This window comes from Coturnix japonica, chromosome 3 (assembly GCF_054131305.1).
Source record: "Coturnix japonica strain WE chromosome 3, WE-NBRP24, whole genome shotgun sequence".
Classification (NCBI taxonomy): Eukaryota; Metazoa; Chordata; class Aves; order Galliformes; family Phasianidae; genus Coturnix; species Coturnix japonica.
The window spans coordinates 37022805-37041659 of record NC_140665.1 but is presented as its reverse complement, the minus strand read 5'-3'; the positions used below and the strand labels follow the sequence as shown (position 1 = coordinate 37041659).

At 36.5% G+C, this 18855-nt stretch overlaps 1 protein-coding gene across 15 annotated transcripts in view; it reads right to left on the bottom strand.

The window, feature by feature from the left end:
• Positions 1-18855, bottom strand: part of LOC107311369 (guanine nucleotide-binding protein G(I)/G(S)/G(O) subunit gamma-4) — a 113469-nt gene that overhangs the window by 43337 nt on the left and 51277 nt on the right. For all 15 annotated transcript variants that reach the window (XR_014944736.1, XR_014944737.1, XM_085543345.1 and 12 more), the window contains 13 exons: positions 16952-17972; positions 15287-15448; positions 14520-14673; positions 13156-13382; positions 11784-11850; positions 10843-10952; positions 9474-9888; positions 8169-8313; positions 7232-7405; positions 5401-5561; positions 3912-4102; positions 2225-2470; positions 750-923 (listed from right to left, as the gene is read on the bottom strand). Coding sequence is in view for 13 of the 15 variants with exons in the window: in XM_085543345.1 (XP_085399471.1) it covers positions 750-923; positions 2225-2470; positions 3912-4102; positions 5401-5561; positions 7232-7405; positions 8169-8313; positions 9474-9888; positions 10843-10952; positions 11784-11850; positions 13156-13382; positions 14520-14673; positions 15287-15448; positions 16952-17972 (3247 nt within the window). In the remaining 2 variants the exon portion in view is untranslated. The remainder of the gene's footprint in view (positions 1-749; positions 924-2224; positions 2471-3911; positions 4103-5400; positions 5562-7231; positions 7406-8168; positions 8314-9473; positions 9889-10842; positions 10953-11783; positions 11851-13155; positions 13383-14519; positions 14674-15286; positions 15449-16951; positions 17973-18855) is intronic.

The following is an 18855-nucleotide window of genomic DNA, read 5'->3' as shown; positions in this document are numbered from 1 at the left end:
CAGCTCAGAAAACAATTTTAGTAACTCCACTGTAAGCATTGCAGAGGTTCAAATCTTACAGCACCAGTAGATACATCTTCAAACATGAGGTAGTTTGAGCACCAAGATAGGCACCCAACTATTAGACAATCTGAAAGCCTTAAACCCGGCCTCTTCCTGTGAAACTAGCTGGCTTGAGAATTACATTCTCTCCAAAGCTTTGAAATTACAGAAAGCTCAGCCTTTATTTTATTCAGGTAATGGATTCTGTAACAGTTCTGTCTACCACAAGACAGAGTTCAATTGACTGTTTTCCATATATACTTACACACACAACACAAAATATCACTATTGGGTGTTTTCATAAACATACAAAGACTTCCCAGTAAAAGTAAACTTTTACAAGAGTTATTGCCCAGATGCTTCAGATAATCAGCAGTTCATTTATTTATTTTCAATACATACTAGCAAAGGCCTTGCTGTTTATCTATCTTGCAGTAAGAACACACAAAGGGATTTCATTAAATGCTTAGGAGTTTAAGTTTAACCAAAGATCTTTGTTCTCAAAGAGAAGTTGACTTCCCCCCAACCCCTCCTTGAAATAAGGATCTCTCAACACATTTCACAACTCTCCCATCAGTAGTTTCTACACTCAGAACCGGTTCCAAATCACTGTTCTGCCTGGGAAGAGTGACCACAAACGTACAATTAAAATCATAAGTTTCTAAATTTGTGCTAACATTCAACACAGCATCAAGTTTAGAGAGTACCTTCAGCATGCGAAATCCAACAATGCACTTTGGTTTAATCAACACTCTGTGAATCATGGAATAACCATTACAATTTTTCATTTCCTGTATTCTCTGTTGATTGTATTTTGTTAAAGATAGTATAAGCTGTAGTGCTAGAGCTTGAGTGTCTTCACAGCTACTGATCTCTACAACCTGAAGAAAAGCATAATGAAAGAGTTTATATGAGAAACATTCAGACAAAAAGTGCTAAAATGATACCTTCTGGATTAAGCTACTTCAAGATTTTTCAGATCACATACATAGGCAACAAATGAAAGTTATGTCTGTACACTATGATTTTTATATCTGAAGTACTGATCCACACTGTGATAAATGGTCGTCTACTAAGAAAATGAGGAATCGTCACAAGAATTCCTTTCTTGTGAATAAATAGATTATCCCTTTCTTGTGAATTCTTTTCTTGTGAAGAAATAGATTATTCTAAACAAAATTTAAGTAGAAGACAACAATTCTTGCTATACCGTGAATCCCTGAAGCACATAGCCCACTAATAGGAAGAAGCATTTATTTATTTTTCCCCTTAGAATAAAAGAGTTTTCTTAAATCTTGAAGGCAAGTTTTAACTTAAAGTTCCTGGAGACTGAGTGCTTCCACCCAGATACATCCAAACAGCGATGTTTTACTTTGTCCATAAAATTTTGTCAAATGAAAACAATGCACCATTCTTTCCTGTTCAATTCTTACAATTCAAGCCCAAGAAGGAGCAAATATATGTATATATATATGTGTATATGTGTGTGTGTGTGTATATATATATATGTGTGTATACACACACATATATATGTACATATATATACACACATATATACACATATATACATACATATATATACATATACGTATATGTGTGTGTGTGTGTGTATATATATATATATATATATATATATATACATACACACATATATATACACACACACATATATATTTTTTAACTGGAGACTTAGGACAAAATCTCACATTCATGGAATTCCAGTTCCTACAGGTGCTCTTGCTATGCTGTATATCAGTACAGTTTCTTAGGATAAACCTTTGAACACAGCTCAACAGCCTCCTTCCAGAAAAGTTTTCACTGTTAAAGTTCAAGCTCTGCACACTCTGTGGTTTTACATTTAATCATGTTTGCATTTTGAATATCCTGTACTTAAAGTGCTATTAGCTCTACAATTCTCCTAAAAAATTATTCTCACGTTCAGAAGCCCAAGTGTACCTCTTACATGATGGCTGTATTATAAAAAACATTATGCAGTTCAATAATAACTGCTAAGTTCCCTTACAGTACACTCTTCTGCCACAGGTTCCTTCCACAGATTTTAAGAAAGAATCACATACAGACTTTTAATTGGCAGTTGGAACACAAGATTTGCTGCCTGAGATAAAAGGACAATTTTGTACAGGCAAACACACGTGCACTCTCCATCTTCCATTTCTCTTACCCTAGCAAAGAGGAAGACAAATGCACCAGTTCCTCCAATTTCATGTAGTATACCCTGCAGATTTTTATATTCAACAGGCTGAAGTGCTTTCAGGTGATGAGAATCCAGTACATTGCTCTGAACTTCTTTTGAACTGAAGGGCCTCTGAGAAGGTACAGTCTTCACTTGACCTTTCAATCTAATAACAGGTTCGTATATGGTGTACTGACTGGGGCAGCACGTGGCATAAACAACAGCAAGGCTTTCCTGAAGGAAGCAAGAGAAATTTATTAGCCAGAAATTTAAGACATTTTTATTTAAAAAACAAAAGAAAAAGCACACAAGTCGCCTAACAGGTAGAAGGCAACTTTCTTTCCTGCTTTGCCATTAGCATGTTCCAAGCTCCGAATGGATGCACTCATACAAAAATGCAACAGAATTCCTAATTTTTTTGCAAATCTGTGCAATTGCATTTAATCAACTTCTGTAAAGAAATAAATCCAAAAGATCCTCCTCTTATCACTAAAGGATAACAACTATTTTCCACAAAAAGTTACTAAAATTAAAAGAAAATAAATACACACATGCATTAAGCAATTTTCCCCCCGCCTTTCTAAAACTGGATGAACAAGAAAGTTCAAAACAGAAAGTGCAGAAAACCTCTCTAAGCCTTGTACTTTTTAAATCTATTCTTCAGTCAGCTTTACTATAAGAAAAAGGACCTCAGTAGAAGGTATATATGCAAGGCTAAAAAAGTTTCTTTTATAGATGAAAACACTTATACCAAAACCAGCATCATAAAAAGCAGCTGACTAATTCTCACAGAAAACTTTAAATTGACCACATCTCGGAGATTAAAGTAGTAATTACAATCAAGACATTTTCTTGCTATGCACAAGTTGAGACAAATTCTTCACCTAAACATATATAGCTCTACTCCAGCTACTTGGTGTCATAACAGTCACTTCACCTGTTAGTAATGACGCTTCCAAGGATTAGGTCCACAAAGAAAGATCCCTTGCTTACAGCTACAGAACTGCTAATATAACAAGATCAGAGAATTCCCTCTATTGGGAACAATTCATACAGCAGGTTGTTACTGGCATGAAGATAATGAAAAAGGCTCCACTAACAAAAAAAAAAAAAAATTTATTCTTTTTCTAATATAACTAATACTTAAATCTGCATTTAGCATGGCTTTATCAGCCAAGAAAGATGAGAAAAGCTATGATCTGCCAGCTGAAAGACAACTGCTCAGCCAAGCTTTCAGCTCTCAGAAACACTGAAGAACTAGGATGAAGTCAGTTAAGTCCTCCCACCTTCCCAGTTTTCATACATAAAGTTCAACTAAGCTACGCTGCTCTTTGTCATCATAATGACAACAGAGTGGAGAGCTGCCCATTCATTCTAGGGCAGGTACTTAATTCTAGAGGCAGACCTGCTTCTCAGATAGAAGAAATACACAACATTATAGATGCTGGAACACGTTAGAGTTGTCAGAATCCAACCCAGACCAACACGAACTCCACACGTGTCTACTTCAAATCCCACTGAAATAAATGGGAAGAACTCTACAGTGATTTTAATGAGAATTGGATCTAATCATGTACACCTTGATAAAGTGAAGCAATTCAAGAGACAGCAGGAAATGCTTTCCCAGTTTCATCAATTCTAAGAGACCAGAAACCACTTTTAAGCAGAAACTTACAATCAAAGGTCCAACGTCCACTTCCTTCTTTGCCATGAAGAGCTCTTTAATTTGTTCACATTGTAGAATATCTTTACTTATGTACTTAGAGCATTCAGTCAATGTTTTGCCATATTTACAAGGCATTACAGATGTGAAGTCCGGTCCACATGCATATAAGTAAAACGCTTCCTCTGGTCCAATCTTTGCACCTAAAATCCAGAGAAGACATTCACTTCTAATTACATAATAAAGCAAAATTTATATCTTGACTATTAGACCTCACAAGGAAAATTACCAGCTAGTTTTTACAGCACCTGCTGTAACCTGAAGCAATGAGTGAAGTCCAGCGCTAACTACTACAGTTAAGTGACTTCTGCTGAGTATCACAGGCCACTGCTAAAGGAAACTGAAACCATATCAGGAAAGTAATATGTATGAGCTGAATATAACATATCTGAATATTCAATCACACTGGTTGCGTTGTTTTTAAACTGAAAAAATCATCTCTCCGAGCCTCTTCAGCTTTCAAAGTATATCAAGATTACAAGTAGTACAAACATGCGATTCAACTCTTCGTGACATTACAGAGTGATTCAGAAGGATCCATCAACAATAAACAGCTCACTGCAACTAACTAGAGGAGAAAAAAAATAACACTGTGAAAGGAAATCAAATGAATTGCCCATCCTCTTTCCAGACAGCTTATCTCAGGTAACCTGTTTATGACAGTGCATCTTCAAACAAACCATCTCTATCAGTTGCTTAAGATCACAGAATGACACAAGTCTATGATACCTGAGTACAAGACAGCTGGATTACAGAATTTCTCAGGAAATGTTAACTGTAGTGGCTGTAGTAAAATCAGGCCATGTAGATTTGCCATGATAGTTAGAACAAGCATCTCACCTACTGCCTGCACAAATACGAAGTGTCCATACACACAGCACATCCACACACCCCAGCAGCCTATGCCATTGCACATGAGAAAACACCAGAATTATGACCAGCAGAGTCTCGGCCTTTGGGGCTAAACAAACATTTGGAAGTCCTGGACAAAAGATTCTGAAATTTTGGTCACTTTTTAATATTCTTTGTTTAATTTGAAATCAGTAGTTAAGAAGCAAGTAAATGAACCCCATTTTCTAGTAGACAAAGACTGAGTGCTTTAGGAAAAAATAGAGTGAATACTGGCATCTCTCCATGCCCTACAACAAGGTATTATTTAAAGAAATACAAACAAATGGCTGAAGTAGCTGGAATTGCCAGCTACAGCACAGAAAGGGCAAGGCAGCAGTGGCAGAAGAAGACATTAGGAAGTACTCAGTACAGAAATGTTTACTTCCTCTCTGATATGTTACACCAGTAAAGCATGTACTACTTTGACTGTAAACAAGTGTTTAGTTGGCATATTAAAAGAAAAAAAAAAATCAAGTTAAAAAAGATCAGGATGGGGGAAGGAAAGAAGAAATGAATGCTTATGCAGGAAAAACAAAGCATACAGAAGTACCATTGAAGAGAAGTAGATTCCCAAGATCCCATCTGCCTGACAATCGAAGCAATTCTTCCTGAGATGACGTACAGTGGCCAATCATACAAAATGTTTTATTACTGTCAGATGACAAGCTTGATTTCCGTGGTAGAGCATAATCCAAGTTGATTTCACATTTCCTAGAAATACATATAAAGAAGTATGAATAACAGTAAGTGATCAGATTTGCCACCTCAAACATTCATTTTAGATTTTAATATTTAGCAGACGAGAAGCCATACTGTTATTGACATTAAATAACGAATGCTATCTTCAACTTCTAGGTACCTTAAAACTCATTTTCGGAGTGGTGCATATATTTAAATACTGCACAAGAGGAAAAAAGGAATGAAGGTGACAGCTGTGTTTGCCATACAGCCAGAATTTCCTAGACTGAAAAATCCTTCCTCATTCCACGTGACTTCAATGAAAAATAAACTGCATATACACTATAAAGGCACCTGGAGTGATGATCACTTCTTCTCAAACACCACTACTTTTCAAGAATTTCTATTGCTTTTGGAAAAAACACAACCAAAAATGAAAGTCTCTGACCACACTGAAGAATATAACGAGAATTGGGGTTCACATATGCTGGAAATTATGCCAAGCATTTGCTTTTCCCAAGAAACTGTCAGAACTGATGTGCTTTACAGCCATGAGCAACAACCCTGATGTTTTGAGAAGATGTCCAATGAACCTTACAGGCAATTACAAAGGCAGACTAATTAAACTGTAAATGTCATCAGAAGCTTCCCTGGAAGAATCTAATGCTTAGCAAATAGATAATTCTCTCTATACAGAGTGACCTCATTTGCTGCATATGTGCATAACAAGGTAGTATTTTTTTCCCCCCTGCATCTCCATATTTGGACTTCACTGTCTACCGGAACAAAGACTGAAAAATTAAGATCAACTTATTTAAAAAACAACTCCACTTGATTTAGTTTGTTCTTGAAACTTAAGTTTTACCCTTCACAATTTCAATCCATGGTTAATCGTATGTAGAAAAGTAACATGCAGTAGCTTTAACAAGAGCTTTAAGAACAACATTCCTGAAATTGCTTATCCATGGATCAAACTGTAGAGGAATTACAAGAAATAAATAGCAAAGAACTCGTGATGCATCTGATTACTTTAAAATGGAATTTTTAACCACTTATTTCATATCTGGAATACAAAAGAAGGCTTCACTGTCTGGACTTCAGGAAAAATGTATCTGATAATTTAATCAATTCCTCCTCTTCTAACCAAGGTGTATTTCACACAGGCCCAGACCCACTCAACCTACCATTAGGAACCTCAGGCTTTCTGTGGGAGTAGTACTTGCCAATGCCAATTCAGACCTTACCTGAAGTACATATTGCTCTTCTGCCCTCTTTCTCTTGAAGAAGACAACTGACTACCTTCTCTTCAACACCTCTTTATTTCTCCTTCCAATCATATTTCCAGCATTAGAACTACACCTCCCTAACTCAGATTCTTAACTTAACCAGCAAGACTAAGCCTACTGCTAACTTCTTGTCACTCTTGGTTCTGTACCTTACTCTCACAGCCTTGTCTTGTTTACCTTTTTCATTTATCCATGACTGATGAAGAACAGTGATGTCATATCAGTTTATGGTTTGGACTAAAGATTCTCAAAGTAATCAAGACAACTCTGGAGCTGAGGCAATTCCAGGGCAAGGCTTCCCTCTCCTATCCCCCATAACTGACTTCACAAACAGAACTTCAACCTGTACTAAAGTAGTAAAGATACTTTCTTGGCAGAGAACATCTTTTTAACAAGTTTAACTAATTTACAGTTTACCTCTGACCAGAAACCCACAGGGACAACTCTCCACGGATATTTTTCTTGCTTTCTTGCTTCTGCTTATACTGTATTGCCAAATGTTGCCACCTCCCCACAAGGAAAACATTCTCCGGAGATTCAGCCTGTGCCAGAAGGCCAGCTTTCATCTCATCGTTTGGATCCATGCACATACTACAAAAACAGAAAAATGTGGGTTGTTTTATTTTTAAACTTGCTTCTCAGCCCCATATCTTAATTTTATCAGTTACTTTGAGGTGACATTTTCCTTTAAAAAATAAATCAGTAATCTGTTTAGAATGCTCAACGTAAGCTAGGCAAACACACATTTTCAACTGAGTTATTTAACTTGCAGGAATCTTCATGTACATAATCAATATTTAAGATGGTGTCTGTATTTCACAGGGGTCAAAGTATCCATTTGTTGTTTTGTTGTTTGTTTTTTTTTAAAAAACTGAACTTCTTCACTAAATAAAGTGCTCCAAAATTCAAACATTAGATTTATTTTAAGGATCCATTTCTTAAGGAAAAAAGCTAAAATATGTACAGAAGATTAAGACAAATATTTCCATGATAAGTATTAAGAATTTTCACATCTGAGGTACGAAAACATAACTACAAAAGCTTTCTGCCTTCCATATGTTTATTGTGTCACTTCATTAGCATCTAAATTGCACAGTGTTTATGACCAATCTTGTATTTAACTTTGGCCAATTATTTATGTTTGTGTATATGAAACATACGAGATCCAAGATGTAATAGTCCTGTAGATTTGCATACAATAAACTTCACTTGATGCTGGCAGCATGCTAAATAACTCTACTACAAACACTAGTTTTTTGTGTTCTACAGCAGCAGTCTCTGCAAGCTGTTAGTAGATGTTAGATTAAGACAATCCATATCCTTACACGACAGCCTTTAGACTAATGCACCATACCGAAATATGAAAGCTCCAGTGTTCACATCTGCCCAGATTTGTATCATCAGTGCTTTGGAACCCAATGAAATTATATGAATACAGCCATCTTCAACAAGTTTATCTCCCAGGCTTAGGTATTCCATTCCTACAGACTTGGTTTCTTCTAGAAATACAAGCATGTTTATAAAAACAATTACAACAACAATACTGTTTTTTCTTTTAATTAAATGAGCTAGAATGTATGATCTTCTTCAGCAACCTAGGTCTCTTTTGTATTGAAACAGACATTAATTAAGCACTTTGATCTTGTTTGTAATTAAGCACATAGACTAAGCATGAATATTTCATCTCACTCATTGATATTGTTAATATGTCACATTATATTCCTGTGTAGAACTGAAAGTCGCATTGTACACCCAAAGTCTAGATTTTTAATTAATTTATGTATATAAATCATGCGACCCCTTAGCCCTTTAAAAAAGATTTTACATCCAATGTTTTTTGCTTTACGTTATGAAGCAGAAGCATATGCCTCCTAGTAAAAACAGTCCAAAAATTTCTAAGATTCAGTCCCTCCTCACTTTTTTTTAAGCTGTAAAATAGAGGTAATTCCAAGTGCTGGAACTGGGAGGTACTTTGAGTACCTCAAAAAAATTTTCTATTTTATAAATTACAATCCAAGAGATTCTGCTTCAAGCACTTTGGGACCTGGCAACACTCCACAGAAGTGTAAACAGGTAAATGTTGTTACAGATATTGGTATTTGTGAGATGGCACACAAGAGTAAAGTTAAAGGATTTAACTTTATATTTATTAATTATATCATGTTAGCCTCAGGCTCACGATGAATTAGAAGCAACTTCTTAGCCAAGAATTCCAATAATTAAATCTTAAATCAAGAAATGTTAGTAGCTCTACATTAAAAAGAACAAACATAAAAGCCACTTGCTTCATCAATACATAAGAGACTGCTTAAGTCTGACAGTAAGTAGTCCTTTCCTATGACCTTTCAGCTGCAGCACTGAATATTCTCTTCAGTATAACATGAAGCAGCACAAAGACATTTTACTGGAGTTAAAAATTCAATGAGAACACTCAATTCCTAAAGGAACCAGGCACGAACATGGTTTATGAGCAAACTGGAAACATTTTTATCTTTAAGTATAACTCACAGTACTTAAAGAACAATCAGATTATCGTTCCTGTTCAACATTTATTAAAAGAAAAAAGCGTAATCTTTTTGTATAAGACACATCAATTAGTAATACTTGTAACCAGAATACCTCAGTGCTACCTAAAATAGGAATAAATCTATGTTCTCACCTGTGCTGTCAAAGCTGTTCTCTCTTACAGAGGAAAGTCTTCGCTTGACTTTCTTCCCCTTCTCTATTGAGTTTTCCATTTCATGAACATGCTCCAGATGAAACCATAAGGAAACACTGAAACCATCAGACATGTGCGGCCAACAGTTCTGTCCAACTAAAGGCAAGTGAACTGGGGCCACATGCCAAGAAGAAAGCAGCTGATGACTCAAGTTTTCACCATCTGCCTCTTTCTTACTCTGTGAAAATTTTGCTTTTTTTAGTAGTCCAGAAGTTTTGCTGTTGGAAGTGCCCGTGGATTTTTGTGAAGAACTACTCAAATTTGTGCCATGTAGCAAAGGGAAGGCAAGGTACTGCAATGGGTTCATGTCCACATTAGTTTCTATAATCTTCAATACACCCTTAAGCAGTATCTCCTAGCAGAAATAAACAAGCAAGAATCAATCAGTTTAATACCGCATAGTAGGACATAATTGCCTAACTCAACAGAACCCCTCTCTTCATTGTGACTCAGGTTCTTGTTTTCACAACACAGGTGGGCTTCCTCATCTAAACTGCGACCTTTACAACAGCCTTAAGTTACTACTTCAACAGGCTACAGCCCAACAGTTTCAGAAATTTAAGGACAGAAGAGAGATCTTTAAATTGCCCCATTTAGGAATTAGCCAAGTCACGGTAGATGGTTACTGGGCAGTCTCACCTCAGATTTGTTACGTGCTAGCAGATTCATTTACACCTCAACTAAAGGCTGCATCTCTTACTTCAGTTTGAGGCAGACTAAAGGCCATCAACAAGGCAAAAATGTATCCAGTTACATAGACAGTTACTGCAAGCAACCTTTGAAAGACTGACTTACATACCATAATTTGGTATTATTACATGTTTTGCAGTAACTTTTAATTTCTTTCACCTTGTTTTTCCCTACAGCCTCCCACACAAACTGCTACATGCTTTAGCAGTATTTCCCACACAAGTTGTAGACTCCAGTGTTAGACAAGCCAACTTGTGACAGTTTTGAAAGTAATTCCTGCAGATGAAACAGCACTCATTGCTGAAAAGGAAATGCTTTACAACTAAGGATATTACTTTAAATTTAACAGTATACAATATTGCCATCTATAACCATTATGTCAGTCTACTCAAGACAAATCTTGCTTTCTTGTGCTGACAAAAACAGTTCCCAGAATATTCAAGAACATGGATCCTTTTCTTCTATCCCACTTTCAAAACATGAAAGGCAGTTGTTTCAACAACTGAATTTGGTCAGTTACAGAGTAGCTGTTATTATATCCTTATCTCCCCCCCAAAATTGAGGGCAATGAGATTCTCCTCTTGCCTCTGAATTTTATTATTTATTACTGAAAACATACCGTACAAGGTGTCTTCTCCAAAAATATCCGTAGAAGAAGAGTTAGTTCTTCTGAACATGTCTGTGAGCTCATCAAGGAAACAAGCAGGTCTACCAGCACCATCTGACATACTAAAATATAAGAGATAATATTCTTCAGGAGAATGCGTGAAAATCTTTTTTTAAAAAAAATTGCATTTGATAATGTTAGGAAGAAGAATTAACGTTAATTAATTAGAAGAAGAATTAGAGTTATGTGCTACCGCTTAAAACTCAGGAAGTTGTAATGATTACAGAATTAATTATGAGATCCATCTACTTGATAGTATTACCATTCACAATTCAATCGAACAAATCAAGACTGCTACAGCAAGTTTGGCTTCCAGGTTTGTAAGACAGAGTCTGCAGGTTTGGGAACACAGCACCTAGGTTGCAAATATTCTCCCAACAGAGCCCCGTTTTTAAGTCCTGAGATGGTTTACAATGTATGAGCTACCTTAAGGCAAGCATATAATTTGCTTCCACACTTTTGGATTAGCTAGTTATTTTCTGAGTAGAAACGAAACCCAATCAATACATCACTCAGTCTGCTGTTACAAAGAATATGAAACAGCCTATGTTATTATACCAATTAAAATTAAATGCACCGTAACTGCTATTTTTCCTCAGTAATGTTTATTAACATTGTCATCTGAAGTTTCTGATTTCAATTACTGTTTCCAGATCTACCAGCACATGTTTAAATTATGTAATCCAAACTGACTCAGAAATAACCCTTTGAATACAGGGTTATTTACATGTTAGAGATCTGGCAGAAGTTAGAGACACAGGTGCATTGATTCATGTTTGCCAACTAATTCACTTGGTAAATTATGCAATTATTTGCATTCCAGGCTAAAAAACTGAGGATGTATACATTAAGTAATAAAAAAAAATGTCCTTTGAATTTAACTTCGAACTCACCATGAAAACTAGACTCTGTTTGAGTAAGTATATTCATAAATCCTCCCAAAATATGCTTAACAGCTCCCTGTTAAAAAAAAAAATGCAGAGAAACAATCAGAAGGATACACCAGCTTAAAGAACTAACAAGCAATTTATTTCAAACAATTCACATTTACTGTTGTTTTAAGTAATAAATAATTCCAGTTATAAAAAAAACTTCCATAATTTGATGTGTTTGCTAATGAGCATGCCTTCATGTTCTGTACATTTCAACTGCATCATGAGAAAGGCTTTGAAATCCAGATGATTAAAGAAAGAATCTCTTGCCACTATGCATTCAGCAACATACAACTGCTGCCTTCTCTCCCAGAAAAGAACTATGTAATTCACAGGCTATGACAAAACACACTACATTAGCATATTAATGAAGGAATATTGAAAGAGTGTAACACTTCCCTGATTTTGGGGGCAAGTTTTTAGAATTAACTAAAATGTCCAAGAAGCTTCCATAAGAGCAACATCCTTCAGAAGTATCTTAGATATACATAACTCAAAAATCGAATACATTCAAAGTTTCTCAGCTCATTAGTTCAGTAGATTAATAAGCCTTCTCTAAAACACACTGAAAATAAAAATATTTTGAATCGTAAGTCATTTTAGGTGCTGAAATTCACAAAAATAAAATAAACGTGTGCAAGAGATTTTAAGCTAGTAATTCACACAAAGAACTGGAATACTAAATAAGATAGTTTTCCCACTTCAGCCTTTTCTTCTTCTGGGTTGAGCTGTCAAGCACTAGTAACAATGCCTTTTAACCAAATGACTATACACACAAATACTTTAAAAGCTCAAGTTACTTAACCATGCTTTTTCTTCTGGAGAAGTTCACTGTATTTAGTTACTTAACAAAAAAAAAAAACACAAAAACAAGCTAGATCTTAAAAATCCCAAATGACCAGTAGACACCCCTGTGTACTTAACTGATTTGAAATATGAACTTATGAGGAATGTGTGAAATATATTCAGGTACAGCACTGAAAGTTTCAAAAAAGCATATTAATATAAACATGAGTACATACATATACGTCCCAAGACCACCTGATGATTTCCAAATCTGCACTGACAGCTTTTGTGGTTCAGTAGTTTTGATGAAATAAAACAACTGTAGGTCAACTGCCTTTCAATACATTAGTTAAGTTTCTCATAAATTTTGAATTCAACACAGCTTTACCAGCAATATCAGTCGTTTACATTATCTCAGGTCTTACCAAACACCATAACAAGGATTCTGAGTTCAGGCTATTTTTTTTTTTTCTTATATACTATTGATACAAAACTGAAGAGAATAAGCAATTGCTCAAGTGTTGCCTTTGTTCAACAACATTCTTACCTGTTCTATAAGTACAGAGGCGTTTCTCTCCTTCTGGTTGATGATATTCAGGCAGCTCTGGAATACATGAGCAAGCACATCTAAACTTGCATTACCAGCTGAGAGCAAGTTTAATTCTAACATGCAGATTTCAGGATATATTAATTCTCCTTGATTGATGTTTTCAGTTAGATCATTAAGATAACCTGAAGGACCAGTACATTCTGGTTCTGCCTTCGTGTCTGCTCCTGAAAGAGAACATTTGTCTTACTCAAACATACTCAGATGAATACAGTTTGCATTACTTTAGAAGCATATCCAAGGTCAAAGTTTCTCCAGTCTTCTCAAGCATACAAAAACAGTCACTCATGTATCAACAGTTTTCAGAAGTTGGTAAAAACCTTCTATTCTGCTTCACGTTTCCATATTTTCTTGCCAACACAAGGGCAAGAATGCAGTGTCCCCCATTACATGCTCTTGAACTTCCTGGGAACTGGCCATACAGCAATGAGAAATAGAGTTCATAAATATGAATCTTTGTAACAGAACTTCAGTTTCTATACAGAACTCTGACCCTGCCAAAAAACAGTGAATGTACACGATCTTTATGTTCAGTGGCAGGGGGAAGCAGTAGTTTAGTCATTTAAATGAGAAAATGCACAACAGCACATGAAATGTCTTCATTAAAAACAAAACCCAAGCATTTAAGTTCTACCTCTTACACACCCACCTCTTCAGGAGATGTCACTTAAAACTAAAATGACATGACAGAGACAGATGTGCTACCTTCAAGTGCTTCATGGAAACATTTTCATGTTGAATTTATAATTCATAAGCACTTAAAACATGCATTTGTATACACTTCTAAGTCACTACTGATGAAGCCTAGTCATACAGATAAAAAGCAGTAGTAGAATCTAAGTTCACAGCACAAAGGCAAAAATGATGGTTCAAAATGACACCAGAAGAGTAAAATACACATCAGTTGTTGAATATCAATAGATACAACCAGACTTCAACCACTTTTCTTTTTAGTACTAAGTAAAATTTTGAGCAGTGACTTACAGACAGCCTACTGATAAATATCCCTGGAGAAAACTGCTTCTAGATCACAATACTAAATATCACAAGACAACCCAACATAATTTCAGAGTAAGAATCATGTAAACTAGCATAACCGATACAGAACAGTTCCTGTAACACTCAGCCTAAGAATAGTCAGCTTCACTTCTGAGGGAATCCAGTAACACTTGCAGTGAAAAATCTAACCTATCTGCACCTGTAAAAAGTCTCTGACCATCATCCTGTCTTCATACATCTCAAAAAGACAACCAGGCTTGGCCATGTCAAAGTCTGCTTTGCATATTCAGAAAGCTCACATTTACCTCCATCCTTTGTTTCGCTGTCAGGGTTACTTTCACTGTCTGCTTCATATCCTTCTTCTTCAGCAAAAAGTTTGAGGCTACAGCACTGTGACTCATCAGCTTCTTCAGATATATCTTCAGGCTGTGACAGTGACTCCTTTTCAGTGTAATGGGTCTGCAGAATTTCAGGAAAAACAAGTAGTTTTGAACCCTCCAGAACCTTTTTTCATGCCCACTGGGGAAAGAAACAATCACACGCTTCCAGGAAACCCAAAACTCTTTTTAAGGACACTGCACTTCTATATAGAAAACTGACTCTGCAATGATGGATTTTTGTTACTGACTATCCAAATACAGTTTTGGGAAACAGGTGATCAACACATTAAGAAAAACTATCTTCAAAAATTACCATCATAATCATTTTGACATCCACTCTTAGGTCAAGACACATCTGTAGTCTCTAAGGTCTGTGAAAATCCACTTTGAGATTTTTCATTCTCTACTGTAAAACAGAAGAGCGAGAACTTCCAACTTCAGGTATTTCCATAAAGCATAATACAGCTTGCTCTTTTTTAGCATGACTCACTTCAGAGCAGCAAAAGTGGGGAGTGTATGAACATGCACATCAATCACCTTGACATTTGCATATCATAATCAGAATTCATTTTCAACAGTTGTAAGAATACAACAGATTGAAACCTCATTTATTTAAAAATACAGATCTGAACAACATAACCTTGATCTAGCAAACCTCGCAGAATTAGATTTGTTTTGTCAGTGCTTCATACCTTTTCTACTTTCTCTTCAGAATGATCCAGGTCAGTAGAAAAAGTGCCCAATGCAACACGAAGTAGTGAATCAAATAGAGGCTTTGCCAAGTCAGTTTCCAGCAGTTTTGACTGAGCAAGTTGTTCTCTTATTTGTAGTAAGATATCATCCACACAGATATTCTAGAGTTTGTAAGAGAAACGTTTTGATTCATTATTGTTTTGGCTGAAATAGACCAGTACTTCAATTTAACAACTCCCCCTTCCACCCACACTTATCAGACTTCCCAGCTAGAACTGGGAGACTTCACTGAGTCTCCTACAATAACAAAGACTCAAGAGTTTTCCACAACAAACGCTTTGTAGGTTAGACAATCTGCACTGTTTCCAGAAAATTACGTGTGAAGGCACTGTTTCCAAAAAAGCATGCTTCTGAAACAGTCTGAAGTACAGAGTGCATTCAGAACACACCAAATTACTCAAGAGGTTAGCAGGATAGAGGGTGATAAGACCAACTTGGCAAAAATAGCAAGTGGCTGTAAATTGCAGCTCTTGCACATACTATGACAGCAGAAGGAGACAGGTAAGGTGCTAAAAAAACCCCTCAAGATGGCAATTAAAATAATAAAGCACAGCAAAGGAGTCTTCCATGAATCAATAACTTTTGATCTAATGCTGAATTAGTTCACTTCTAAAGCTTAGATAATAGTCTTTTTTCAGGTGCTCTTTAAATATCCTTGTTGTTTAATGCTCCTCTTTCCTCAAGCACCATCCTCTACTCACCGTTTTCACACTATTTGCTTAATATGCAAGTCACTGTGTACAACTTGCGTCTTGCCTACATGACTCTTCTTGGACTCCAGCTCTGTCTCACATTCTCCAGCTGAGAGAGAGCACAAACTGGACAAAAAAACTACACAGGAAAAAAGGGGCAAATACCCAACTAGAAAAAAAAAAGGTGGTCATGGCCAGCCTGAAATAAATAGTAGTCAGCATCTACCACTGCATTTGTGGGCAGAGGAAGACGTGCCCTTCCACAAGTTAGGACTATTTTAGGCCAAAAACAAACAAAAAAATCTTTGTTAGGATCACAGCCCTAACACTGTTCTTGGACAGAAGATACATTAACCCAAGACACATTAAAAAAGAAGAGAGCATATGATGTTTTTGTCCTCACCCATACCAACCATGCTGGCTCAAATGGTAACAGAGAGGTGAAAAAATAAATTAAAATTAAATACAATTAAAAAAAAACCAATAGGGTAAACTCCTCATTCAAGCTGGATCACTCTGCCATTCCACAAGGCTCCTCCACTGAGAAGCAAAGAATCAGCACAAACAGGGATCCAGTCCAAAAAGGATGGAAGAAATTACAAGATCCTAACCAGTATTTTACTGCATAAAGAAAAAGGCAACGAGGTGACGCATGGAAAACTGTCTCCTCAGAAAAAGTAACTGGAGTCTGTCCATCTGCCTACTCCTTCATGCCTGCTGACCACTACCACCACCAACTAGATATGTTGCTTCCTGGCATGCTTAAGGCATGCAGTTAAATACACACCATAACAAGAGCAAACTTTCTTTAAACTCCAAAAAAAAAAACCCAACTACCCTTCAGATGGATTACAGTTAAAATAACAGTACATACATAACAAATAAGGTAAACTAAGGTAAGTTGCACATTACCTGATGAAACATCTCTACTTCCATCTTCTGCTGTGTGGTGCTTGCACTGTGTAGACATATTGTCAGCAAAGCTTCTAGAAGTCTGATGCCCTGAAGCGCCCATTCAGTTTTTTCTCTTTCAGAAGGCTTTATCTCTTCCAGATTAGCAACTGCAGCATGTTCCCTACTTACAGAGCTGTCACGGGAGACGCATTCAGACACCAGCTGCTCCGCAACAGCAAGACTATCAGAACTACTGAGCTCTGATTGTGTCACTTCCCTGCTTTTAGGGAAATGAACTGAATCATCTTTGCTGAGATGTTCAGCACCAGCACTCCCATGTGGACTTTTGCTTTCACTTGATGTTCTCTCTCTTTTTTCTTGTTCTTTCTCCTTATTTTCCACAAGCTTCTGAATTATGAGGATTAGTAGTCTATGGCACGCTTCAAAACCTCCAAGCCTATGGAACTGCCTCTGGAAAACTGAACTATACAAATAGATGCAACGACACATGGACCAAATATCAGCAGCTCTGTGAATATGTTCCAGAGAGGGCAAAGTAAGGCTTTCCAGTGACAGACATGGTAATTTACGTCCTAAGGGCTCACTAGTTGTACTATCGTATCCTGATGTATCTTCAGAGTCATTAGCCGAATCCAGATCACCATCTGCTTCTTTACTTACACATAAAAATGCAACACAGAGAAATAGGTTTATTGTGTTAACGTGAATGTCTTGACTCTCAAACTTTTTCTTTTTTGGGTAAGCCTCTTTAAGGCCTGCATAAAACTTGCTCAGGCTTTGGGGAATTTCTGAAGCAGTGTGCTGGCTACAAAGAGAAGTGGGCAAATCAGATGCAGACTCCTTGTGCTCATCGTTGAGGTCTTCTAGCTCTGGCAATGCTTGGTCTTTCTGCAGTTCACCAAGACAGAGTATCAAAGTCTCTAACACTTTCAAAGAATAGCTTCTTAAAGTATCTAGGTAGTTTAACTCAGTCATTTGATTCACTCCATTACAACTCAGAAATAAGTCTCTAATCACCCTGTAAAAGAAAGCATAACAGTTTCCTTACAAATCAGCAATGAATTCATTATCTCATAAGATTTCATGAGACACTCATAGGATGTGACATCTAAAAATAACCCTGCTCTACACACACAAGTGGCATCAAGGCCAAATCACATTTACAGTAAGTGCCGTGAGTGTTGCAATTCAGGTATGCAAGGTGGGCTCATCTGCAATGCTCTTATAAATCTCTAGGTATCATCCACCTGGTAGAGGAAAATTAAACTTTTAGTTAAGCTATGATGAGGAACATGCAACCTTATGTAGGGTTGACATTGGTTAATCACTAATACAGGTCACAACAATGTACATGATGTTCAAAGCATTAAAGTGTTTGGCTCTATAACATCTGCTCTGCAACTGTACTTCCAGGCAACTTTTTATTAACAGTTGGAGCTAGCCAGACTCCAAGTCTGTGACTTCACTAGGAAATAGACTGCTTCTCAAATAAACCTGAAGTCTTAAAACAACATAGCAAGTGTAAGCCTTAACAGTTTTAAGAAAAGATTGATGAACAGCCTCTGAAACACATTTCAAGCACAACTTTGTGCTACTGTTATTGCCAAAGGTGTTTTCTTTTTAAAATATTGGCATACTTCCAAGGATATTCTCTCCATTCTTTCTCCTGCCTATGTACTACATTGAGTTCATATAGAATTTGGGTTTTTTAATGTACTGTTTGCTTACAGATGTTCACCTTCCCTACTCTTCAACTTAATTCCCACACCTACTAAATTCACTTCATCAGGACTCCAACAGAAAAGATCAGAATACCTCATATAAGAAAGGACGCATTCATGTTCTTAATAAAATATATGGAATTTTATTCAGAAGCTATGAGTGTAAAACAAAAAAAAACT